This window comes from Quercus lobata, chromosome 8 (genome assembly GCF_001633185.2).
Source record: "Quercus lobata isolate SW786 chromosome 8, ValleyOak3.0 Primary Assembly, whole genome shotgun sequence".
NCBI lineage: Eukaryota > Viridiplantae > Streptophyta > Magnoliopsida > Fagales > Fagaceae > Quercus > Quercus lobata.
Genome location: NC_044911.1, coordinates 59,611,129 through 59,623,458, shown reverse-complemented (window position 1 = coordinate 59,623,458; position 12,330 = coordinate 59,611,129). Strand labels below are relative to the sequence as shown.

Below are 12,330 nucleotides of genomic sequence, written 5' to 3'. Positions count from 1 at the left end.
AAATGGGCCAATTATGCAGTTAATTCTTCTTATTTTTTAAAATACAATAGTCATTTTTATTCCGAAGACAAAGATTGTGCAGTTTATATGTACTTTATACAAGTATATAGTACTATATAGTATATACCACACGTATAACAAAAAGGTTACAACATAGGCAAAAAGCCAATTTTTATTTGAAAGTGTCTAATTACGTAGAAAATTTCTACAAAAAGAAAAACAAGCAGTTACTTCTTTTAATACATATATTCTCTTTTCAAATTACCAACATTTAAAAAAATACTGTATTAACTATCATCATTGTAATAAATATTTAAATTATTGATAATGTAATAAAATCCAATCTATTTATTTTTTTTATGTCAATCTACTTATTTCAAATGGGATAGTTAGGATGCTAAGATTAAATTATCCTGAGAACATTAAAAAAAATTAATCATCTTAATTAAATTCTTAATCCTAGTCTTGGATCAGTGAATAAACCGGTAGGTTTCCTTTAATTTCCTTTTTTGGCCAATAAATCTTTTTTGACAATATTGACTCGTTCAATTTGGTGGAATTTTTCTTTCCACTTGTGCAATAAAACTCAAGAATTTAAACTAATAATGAAATAACAATAACAACAAACAATTAAACAAGTACACATATAAAGAATAGAAGAATTTGGGTGGTTTAACAAATTTGTTAAATCAACTATAATCAATAAGGATAACAATGCTCAAACCCTCTTGCACAACTCTTATTTTAACCCCATGAGAACAATCAAATTACTCTTCTTTTTAGAGTTTTCTCCTCTATCAAATGAAACTCTTTGTTGGGAAAATAGCCAATTAAGTAATACAACACACAACGGAATTATATCATTTTCCCCTCTTTGTGCAAATGCAATGGCGGGTGTTCCAAATAAACTAGCCAAACAAAGATAAATATAAACAAAAAATTCAGTCAATCAAGATATTGAATTCTCACATGGAAAATTCTCCAATGAAGAAAGAAAAAGCCACGGTTCCTAGTTTATTAAAAACTTTCACTATAAAATAATGGGATCACAAGTAGAACAAATGCTAGAGGTTACAAAAGAAAAAACAAGAAGTCACCAAGTGAGTCTTGACATTCGAGCAAATGAAAAGCAGATTAAACCAACAACACCAGTCAACATGAAGCTATCTTCGTCCAGAACAACATATTGAAATTGAAACGATCTTATTCCACTTTTGAAGAAAATTTCTCCAAAAGGAAAAACAAACAGCTACTTACTTAACCGCACAAGGAGGAACCGCCTAACATTCTTCTTTGAAGAAAGCATACTAGTTTGGTTGTATAACATCTACAAGAGTAAGAATGGTAGAGAATGCATCTCCGAAGATGGCAGAAATAATGACCTCAACAATCAATTTTATTATTTTTCCGCCATACTTGCGAAAATTCTTCCCATTGAAGACACTTTGCTGCACTTGCAAGCTCAAGATACTTGTGTTGCTTCCTTCAGTTGGTTCAAGGACTTGAACATTGTTCAAATTGTTGAAAATCATGTCCTTCACACATGCCACATGATATCGGTGTTTGCCACAATCAGAAACATAGGCCCAGCCCTTAATCTTTTCTGAAAGTTTCCTCCTGTTGCATATCTGACACTTTGATCCCGTGAATGAGACGCCGACCTGTTTACGAAGAGTTACTTTCACCCTATGATCAGAAGTAGTCTTGCTATGTGGGAGCTTCAAACAGCGAGGGTGAAGTACAAGTGCTTCGTTGCTTGAAGACTCGTACATGAACCCTCTGACATTCTTCCCACATGCAACACAGTTTCTATTGTCAGCTTGATACTCACCATGAAATGTGAAGCTGCAATTATTGAAGAATTGGTGAGTGATGGGACCATAACCAGAAGCTAAGGCGCAATCTTCATGAAGATGAAAGTTACAATTCCTTTTGTTACACTTGTAACATGACTCAAGCCCTTGCTCTTTACATCCATCACACTGGAAAGAAGTTTGGATACTTGTGAACAGTGTAAGCCGATGTCTGTGGCTGGGATGTTTTATCTCAGTAATTCTCAACATATCTTCTCAGAAGATTGACTTCACAAGGGCCTGTTTCTTGTGGATCTCCAAATTCCTGGACAATTTAAGTGAAAATAAACATGAATTTGGAGTTTGATAAAAAAAAAAAAAAAAATGGTTCATAATAATATTTTAAAAATATATTATGATTATACATGGAGAAAAGAGATTGCACAGAAGAAGAAAAAAAATGGTGGTGATGATACATGGTTTTCAATTCAATAAGTGGCGCAAAACGAGTTGTTAACAAAATTTTGTATCCAAAGAAAAAAAAAATTATGAAAGAAATACAAAGCATATATATATACTCACCAGAATTATTCGAACGCTATGTAAGAAACTTTATTTTCTTCTCCCCAGCTTTTGTTGGTTGTAAGGAAAACAATTTATCATCCTTAATTCAGTCATTACCTTTTTCTCAAAAAAAAAAAAAAAAAAACTCAGTCATTACCTCCAACATGTTATAATTTTTTTTTTAATATTCTATAAATCAATTAATGTAATAATATAAATTGAAAAAACTATGTATAAATTTCTAAAATGTAGTTAAGATACCTGTTAACTTTTTTCTACATTTGCTTATATCATCAAGGTGATTAATTACTCATTTGACATCCAATACAATGAAGAAAACTTACCAAATTTGACCAACATATCATTTGAGAAAACTTTTTTTTTTTTTGGAACTGTTCAAGAAAACTTATCAATTGGGCAACTGACAATGACAAAAGAGATCACAATGAAATTAATAGCTTGATTTATGACTTATGAGCCTTCCTAGAAATCAATAATTGAGAAAGAGTCTTCCATAATTTTGTTTTAATTTCAAAAATTCTTTTTTGTTTCAGTTTGTGAAATGAGACTTATATAAAGCCTTGTAAGAGCAATTATTTTTCATTCCTTACAAGTTACATTTTGGTGAAAAGGTGAAAGGGGGCTTCCTAGAAGCTTCCTAGTTTATAAATATTAACATATTTATTTACAAAAATACCCAAATTTGAATTTTAAAATAATCAATCTAATCACTTTATTATTATAGTAATATTTCTTTTAAAACACTATTTTACATTCATTAAATGATGATATTATATTTACAAAATTTGGCTAAAGAATGGCAATGAGTAGTAACATTTTTTTATTAATTACTATAATATATATATATAAAAAGTGATAATTTCGAAACGGTTTAAAACGGTACGCCGGAATAGGCCGATACCAAAATATTCCGTTTCAATAGACAAACCAGAACGGACACCGAAACGATATTCATAACATTAGTTTTTCCTTTATTTATAAAAAGTCTTACATATATGCATATGGACGTTCTTTTGACTTTTCTTGATAAAAAGAATGTTTGGGAGAAGTTGCTCAAATTCTTTGATTTCTGAGAAAGCTCATAATTCATGTTACAAATTTCATCGCACTCTCTTTTGTACATTTTGGTCACCGAAAACCGTATTGTCTTGTTCAATCTTCAGTTGCCCAATTGATAAGTTTTCTTGAACAGTTCCACAAAAAAAAAAAAAAAGTTTTCTTGAATAATATGTTGGTCAAATTTGGTAAGTTTTCTTCATTGTATTGGATGTCATATGAGTAATTAATCACCTTGATGATATCAGCAACTGTAGAAAAAAATTAACGGGTATCTTCACTACATTTTAGAAATTTATACATAGTTTTTCCCAATTAAATTTATACATAATTTTTTCAATTTATATTATTACATTAATTGATTTATAGAATATAAAAAAAAAATTTATAACATGTTGGAGGTAATGACTGATTTTTTTTTTTTGGAGAAAAAGGTAATGACTGAATTAAGGATGATAAATTGTTTTTCCTTTATTTATAAAAAGTCTTACATATATGCATATGGACGTTCTTTTGACTTTTCTTGGTAAAGAAAATGTTTGGCAGAAGTTGCTCAAATTCTTTGATTTTTGAGAAAGCTCATAATTCATGTTACAAATTTCATCGCACTCTCTTTTGTACATTTTGGTCACTGAAAACCTTGGAACACATGTTGTCTTGTTCAATCTTCATCGCCAAGAAAGCTCATAAAGTTATACATAATCATATTATGAATTTCTTTGTGTTTCCCTTGGTCAAATTTTTTTCCTGGATAGAGTTATCAAAAAAGTTATAGAAGATCTTAATCTGATTAAATAAGTCTACTTTTTATTTGTGTTTTTTGAATCATCAATGTAAAATATATAATTTATTTTCACAGGCCTTTATTATAATCCAAAACCAAAATCTTCATGTTGCAGTGAAACAAGTAATGATTGAATCGAGGGTAATCAATGTGCTGAGTCTGCTGATCCTACTTGGCAAAGAAGAGAGCTCCTTACAGTAAGATTTTCTGATTTATGATTCTCATGGAGATCAATTTGCTTTTTCTTTATGATTATAATTGAGCTTATAAGTATCAGATTCCCCTTTACCCCTTTCTCAAAACCAAAAAAAAAAAAAAAAATTCCCCTTTACCCAAAATAAATTTTAAAAAAAAATCGAGGGTAATTAATCACTTGTCCTCTATTTTTAATTGTTTGTCATTTATAATTAGTTAACTAATTGAGCTTTAAGACTTTTGATACTTATAAGTTATAAGTGTCAAGAGTTTTAAAGCTCAATTAGTTATAACTAGTTTTCTAGCCCTAAATTTCATAAAATATTAAAATTATAAAAAAAAAAAAAAACAAATCAACCTCAAGAGAAGCTCCTCAAGAGTAAATTATTGTAGAGCCCAAATAATTTGTTGCCTAACTTATATTCAACAAAATCAAACTTGAAAAAAATCCATTTAAAAACGCCTGATACATGACTGAAAAACTTGATCAAGATTTAGAAATTATAAATATTGGCTGGAAAGAGCTTTAATTGTTTTTTCTTTAATATACAAGCATGATGTAACAATTTGATCAAATTAAAGCTTTATCTTCATCCATATAAGAAATTATATAACACAATCATAATATAAGGAATAAAAACATATAATTTGTACAAATTCAAGCAATATAAGCTAAGCATCTTCCTCGGTTCGCCATATCAAATTAATAATATAAAGATTATATATATATATATATATATATTATCATTTACCTCATGAAAAGTTGTATCAAAAGTTGTATAAACATTTGAATTATATCCTGAAATAATATATTAACATGAATCCCAAAAAAATATTTAAACTATTTTCTTTTCTTTTCTTAATAATTAAAAAATAAATAAATGAATCCTTAATAGGACATATAATGCAGGATGGGGAAAAAAAAAAAAAAACAGCCTCATTTTTTTTCTCCATTTTTCATTAAAAAGAAAATGCATTCAATGCCTAAAGATTTCAAACTCAGAGGTCTTAGGCCACTATTGAGATTTATTATAGTACAAGTCTCAATTTTTTTTTTTAATGAAAAAAAGAAAAAGAAAAAAAATAAAGAGATTTGTTATCTAATCAATGTAGCGGAAGTTTTGTTACCCTCTGTTGTGCAATAACACTCAAAAATTTAAACAAATAACAGTAATGGAAAATAAATCAACAAGAACTCATATAGAAAATGCAAGAATGATTATAAAATTCACTTTACTCAATAAGGATTACAACGATTAACCTCTCTTGCGTAGCTCTTATCATCATGAATTTTCTTTCACTCCCAAAAGAATTATCAAATTAAACTTCTTCTGGGAGTCTTCTCCCTTTATCAAGACACAATGGATTTCTATCATTTTCCCCTCTTGGCTAAATTCAATAGGTATTGCAGATTAATAAAATAGCCAAACATATAATTAATATAAACAAAACATTCAGCAACACCACACAATCAAGATATCAAGAGTTTATACAAGTATATACCACATGTATAACAAGAAGATTATAACATAGGCAAAAGGCCAATTTTGATTTGAAAGTGGCTAATTATGTAGAAAATTTCTACAAAAAGAAAAACAAGCAGCTACAAAAAGAAAATGCATTCAATGCCTAAAGATTTCAAACTCAGAGGTCTTAGGCCACTATTGAGATTTATTATAGTACAAGTCTCAAGTTTTTTTTTTCAATGAAAAAAAGAAAAAGAAAAAAAAGATAAAGAGATTTGTCATCCAATCTATGTAGCGGAAGTTTTGTTACTATTTGTTGTGCAATAACACTCAAAAGATTTTAACAAATAACAGTAATGGAAAATAAATCAACAAGAACTCATACAGAGAGCGCAAGAATGATTATCAAATCCATTTTACTCAATAAGGATTATAACGTTTAATCTCTCTTGCGTAGCTCTTATCATGAATTTTCTTTCACTTCCAAAAGAATTATCAAATTAAACTTCTTCTCGGAGTCTTCTCCCTTTAATTATCAAGACATAGTGGATTTCTAGCTATCATTTTCCCCTCTTGGCTAAATTCAATGGGTATTGCAAATTAATAAAATAGCCAAACATATAATTGATATAAAAAAAAAAAAATTAATTCAGCAACACCATACAATCAAGATATCGAGAGTTTATACAAGTATATGCCACATGTATAACAAGAAGATTATAACATAGGCAAAAGGCCAATTTTGATTTGAAAGTGGCTAATTATGTAGAAAATTTCTACAAAAAGAAAAACAAGCAGCTACTTAACCGCGCATACACTTCTTCATCATCTTCTTTTGGGAGAAATCGGCCTCTCTCACATGAGAGATTTATTATTTACACAAGATACCACCTTCATGTAAGAAGAAACCACCTAACACACTCTTCTTCTAAGAAAACATACTAGTCTAAGTGTAAATAATCTGCAATATTAAGAATGATAGATGACACATTTCCAGAGATGGCAGAAATAATGACCTTAAGAATTAATGTCAAAATTGGCAAGCTAAACTCACGGACATTCTTTCCAGTTAAGCCACTTTGCCGCAATACTTGCAAGGTCAGTTTACTGTTGTTGCTTTCTCCACCATCAGTTGACTCAAGGGCTTGAACATTGTTCAAATTGTTGAAAATCATCTCCTTCACACATGCCACATGATAATGGTGTTTGCCACAATTGGAAACATAGGCCCAGCCCTTAATCTCTTTTGAGATTTTCCAACTTTTGGCATATTTGACACTTCGATGTCAGTGACAAATTTTTACGAAGATTTACATTCACCCTTTCATCATTAGTCTTATTATGTGGGAGCTTCAAACAACAAGGGTGAAGTACATGTGCTTTGTTACTTGAAGACTTGTACATGAACCCTTGAACATTCTTGCCACATGCAGCACAAATTAATGTAGTATCAGATTGAGGCTCATCATCATGAAATATGAAGTGGCAGTTCTTGAAGAATGGGTGAGTAATGGAGCCAGAACCAGAAGCTAAAGCGCACTCCTCATGAGGATGAAAGCCACACTTCTTTTTGTTGCACTGGTAACATGATCCAAGTCCTGGCTCTTTACATCCAGCACACTGATAATTAGATTTTTTGACACATATCAGCTTAAGCTGATGTTTGTGGCTAGAGTGTTGTATCTCAGTAATTTTCGACATATATATCTTCTCAGAAGATTGACTTGACTTGCATATGGCCTTTCGTGTTTCTTGTTGATCTCAAATTTCCTGGACAATTTAAGTGAAAATAAACATGAATTTGGAGTTTTATCCCCACAAAAAAAAAAAAAAAAAAAAAAATGATGGTTAACACTTCAGAGAATCTTAAAATATACATGATTACCGAAAAAAGAGATTGCATACAAGAAGAAGAAGATACTGGTGATTGCCATTGCTGCTAGGGTAATAAGTAATAACATGATTTTCAATTCATTAAGTGGCACAAAACGAGTTGCTAATTAACAAAATTTGTGTATCCAAAGAAAAAAATGTAAACAAATATTAATTGTAAAAATACAAGCATATATATTTACTCTCACCAGGATTATGTGAAAACTATGTAAGAAACTCCATTTTCTTCTCTCTTTTGCTGGTTGTAAAGGAATGCAAAACTATTTACCCTTACAACTACAAGACATAGTTTATACAAGTCTCATTTCAAGAAAAAATTTAAAAAATTATGGAAGACTTGCTATTTCTAGGAAGGTTATAAATCACTTTATGAATTTGATTGTGCTCACCTCTGTCATTGTCAAATACTGTCACCATCAGTAGAAGTAAATTGTATAGAAGGTGAAAGTTCAATAAGTATATAAAACACCTAGAACGTTTAGACCCTCAATTTACAAATTACCAATTCAAGCTTAATATCAAACAATTAATGTGCGGAATATGAACATAAGCTTAATTCAGAATTGATAAACAATCTAAATCAAATAAAATCACATCCACAGCAGAAATTATATGGAAAAGATTAAGGGAAGAGATGTTAGGTTCTAAAGACTTAGGATTTTATGTATTTAGAACTCTAATGTGTATTGTTGGCAAACCATGATCAAAACAAGATGTTTAGTCGTGTTTAGACTTGCTCAAAGTTGGTTCATTTATGTAAAGTTGGAATAAGTTGATGCAGGAACCATTTAAGCTTCTCGGCCTGGTTCGATCGATCGAAACTTAGGCTTGATCAATCGAAAATTGGGTCATAGGCGTTTTCTGCAAAATTCCAATTCAGCCATAGTTTGTTTTAAAACATTTAAGGTTTTCTAATTTGCCCTAGGTATAAAAGGCAAACCCTAGCCACATTTTAGTGTCGCTCATATTGCTGTTTGTATAAATCTCTTGTGAGATCTGTGAGGAGCTTTCCTTTATACAAGCTTAGGATTATCAAGAAGGAGATTTCTTCAAGAGTTTGATGATCGTTCAGTTGCTATCATAAGAACTTAAAGAAACACAAGCAGGTGTGCTTGTACTTGCTGGAGAATTCAAGAAAGAAGGAGTCCATGGTTTCAGAGCTTGCATGTGGTCGTGTCAGTAAGTTTCTACTGGTGGGTAGCAATATGATGTTAGTGGTTTAAATCCTGTTGAACAATTTCGATTCTTTCATAGTGGATTCAGGTTTACCTTGAGGATAATTAGGTTAAATCCTCCACAGGTTTTTACTGGTTTGGTTTCCTGGGTGTTCATATCATTGTGTTATTTATCTTTCCACTGCTTTACATAATATGATTGTTTGATTGTGATAACCTAGATTTGGAATTTGGACTAAGTAACAACTTGGCTAATTACCTAGGTTAATCCAATTGTGTTTTTAAGGGGTCTAAAAACTATCAAGTGGTATCAGAGTAGGTTACTCTCTTGTTGTTGATCTTTTGATTACTGAGCTGATCCTTGACCCCTGTTATCATGGAACACAGACATTCTCTTGTTATTCCTCCCCACTTTGATGGGAATAACTATGCTTATTGGAAAATAAGGATGAAAGCATTCCTGAAATCAATTGATGAGAGAGTCTAGAACTCCGTTGAATACGGATGGAAGAAGCCCACTGTAAGATTGAATTTAATCAACCGTCTTGTTGGCTTTATTCCGTGTCAAATTTGCTTGTATTTCAGCATTTAGTAACCCTGTATTTAAGGGTTAGTGGTCTAAGTTCTGTTAAACAATTTCAATTCTTTCATAGGGGATTCAGAATCCTCCCCAGGTTTTTACCGGTTTGGTTTCTTGGGTGATCATATCATTGTGTTATTTATCTTTCCGCTACTTTGCATGATATGATTGTTTGATTGTGATAACCTAGATTTGGAATTTGGACTAAGTAAAAACTTGGCTAATTACCTAAGTTAATCCAATTGTGTTTTTAAGGGGTCTAAAAACTATCAAGAGAGATGCAAATACAAGGACAATACTCGATGTGTTATTAAAGAGGAAACTGAAGCTCTCGGCGTAAAACCTCTCCGCCGCCCTCCAAGCTGTAAACAATCCACTAAAGAATGTAGTTGAGATACATGAACAGTAGAAGACCCTCCAAGCCTAATCTACCCAATGTACCTAAACCCTCCAAGCTCCTACTCCAACGAAGTTACGCCGAATCTATTTCTTTTTTACCTTGCCGGATTCCACTACTTGACCATAGCATCAACTAATATGAAATTGGTCCCTTCTTAATTGCTTCCTAAACACCAAATGGCATCCTCACAGATATAGGTATGGTAAAAAAATGTTTTGGTAATGTACGTCTCAAGGATTTGACAATGGAGAGGAAGAGAGTAGAGGAATTTGAAGAGTCTCTATATGAAAATTGTGGATAAATCAATCTTGTTTTTCTCTAGGGTTTCTCTCTCAAAATTCTCCCTGGAAGCTCTCTGAATATTGTGGGTATAAGGGTATATATATAGTAGGATGAGAAGGAATGTGAAAAGTCAGTTTTTCCCAAACAGGGTGGTCTGGCGACTTGACCTCGCGACTGGGCTGAGTCGCGAGTTCAAGCTGCGAGTTAACGGCCTGGCCAGCCTGAGACTTTTGTCCTATAGTGCAACAGCTTGCGTGACTCTTTAGCTCCCTTGCATGCTCTGCACGTGTGCCAACTTTGGCGGCTTGCCAGTCGCGAGTCACCCGCGAGTCCAGTCGAGAGTCTCTGCATCCTTAGAAAATCTTGAGCATTTCTTCACACTCTCTCACTCACTACCCTTACATAATTCTCACCTAAATACAGGGTTACTAATTGCTAAAATACAAGCAAATTTGGTATGAAATAAAGCTAACAGAATGGTTGATAAAATTCAACCTTACAGAAGGGTTCAATTAATCTTGATTGTTAAGAAAGCTCATAATTAATGGGAAGTACCTTGTTCAATTTTATTTATTTTTGGAAGTCGATGCGGTAGTAGTTGTAGTTTTATTGATAATTCATATGTGTATTGCATCATTGGTTACGGAGTGCCTTAGGTCAGGCCTAATACAAAAGGTTGAGTCCACCCATATAAAAAAAAAAAAAAAAAAAACAAAGTTGTCCACAAACGTGGAATACTAGTCTTACATTACATCCAAGCACTGAAGCAGGGTAGTCAACCCACGTTTATAACATTTTTTGTCCTTTATCTTCTTTCTTTATTTTCTTTCCAGAGCATAAGTCAATTTAATATTGAACTTACACAAGGTTCCGCCCCATGTAGCATTCCCCAGTTTGAGTTACTTGCAGTTAGGATACATCATACGTACATATGACTTGTGCATATAAAATATTGAATTGGTAATATCTATAACATTTTCACAATAGTTTTATAACAAATCATAAGTAGTAAGTCGTTAGTAATTATAATTTAAACCTATCATTAAAATCTAAACTTACCATTGAAATCATTTTTTTGTCTATCAATAATAGTTAATAAAAACCTGGCACTTAAAATTTGTTATGAAAATATTGTGAACATAACATTTCTTTAAACATTTTCTTAGATGTAATCTAGATTTGGTTAAATATACATAAGGTTTCCCCCTAGGTAGCTGTCCCAATTGTTTGAGTTGATTGAGTTAAGGGTATATATATGACTTCTGCACAGTAAATGTGGAATTGATGAAACTTTCCTCACAAACCTAAGCTGAACTTTTCTTGCAAGGTATGTGTATCGATCCGCGGGTTTTCCAGCTCGTCAATAACCTAGAAGTAACCAAAAAAAAAAAAAAATGGCATATCAAATAAATAAGAAAATTATTAAGTAATTGAGAGTATGAATTTGGCTAAAATATAATGGTGAAAAAAAATAAATGTGGTTAACTATGATTAATTTGTTGAAGATCCATAAATGACTCCCAAAAAAAAAGTTGAGACGAAAATTTGGTTGTTGTTGTTGTTTATGTACATCACATAAGCATACAATAATTGATTAAAGATTGTAATATCAATATCATGAAACAAAGATTATTGGTTCGAAATTGATCAAACAAAACTCAATAAGTAAAAGAAAAATCATTACAATAATGAAACCTTCATGGTCTTGAGTGCAAATTGTCCCACAAGAAAAATTGCCAATTCAAGTTTACAAAGTGCTTGAATATACAAAGAAAAAGTTTACAATTCTTTTTTTGTTTGAAAAAGAAAATTATAAACTTGAACCTACAATTTGTCACTTTTGCTAAAAGGTACTTGTTATCATACCAAGACTTCACCTCTCTGTTAGCTATTATACATGTTCATGGAGGAAACCTTAAGAAAACATATTAAATTAGTGAAAAAATTCCGAAAGAGTAAGAAAGATAGGTGTTGCATCTCCGAAGAGGGCAGCAATAATGACCTCCACAATCACTTTCATAATTTCCAAGCTATACTTACGGGCATTCTTTCCAGTTAAGCCACTTTTCTGCAGTATACAAACACTAGGTTATTACATGGAAAGATCCCTTAGGGTGACCC

At 31.6% G+C, this 12,330-nt stretch overlaps 1 protein-coding gene across 4 annotated transcripts; it reads right to left on the bottom strand.

Moving 5' to 3' along the window:
• Positions 1-1,007: 1,007 nt before the first annotated feature.
• On the bottom strand, positions 1,008-2,874 carry LOC115957935. 4 transcript variants are annotated; one of them, XM_031076286.1, is made up of 3 exons: positions 2,702-2,874; positions 2,376-2,480; positions 1,008-2,118 (listed from the first exon to the last, which is right to left on the bottom strand). In XM_031076286.1, exon 3 carries the CDS (start codon positions 2,061-2,063, stop codon positions 1,308-1,310), a length of 756 nt encoding a protein of 251 aa, XP_030932146.1. In that variant the 5' UTR covers positions 2,064-2,118; positions 2,376-2,480; positions 2,702-2,874; the 3' UTR covers positions 1,008-1,307. The 4 variants fall into 4 exon arrangements, with proteins under 4 accessions (XP_030932146.1, XP_030932145.1, XP_030932144.1 ...); XM_031076285.1 differs by having other exon boundaries at positions 2,376-2,474; XM_031076284.1 differs by lacking the exon at positions 2,702-2,874 and adding an exon at positions 2,619-2,697 and having other exon boundaries at positions 2,376-2,474.
• Between the last annotated feature and the right edge of the window lie 9,456 nt (positions 2,875-12,330).

What these genes read in the sequence shown, in the direction of transcription:
- LOC115957935 (XM_031076286.1), bottom strand. Translation starts at nt 2,063, where the DNA reads ATGTTGAGAATTACTGAGATAAAACATCCCAGCCACAGACATCGGCTT.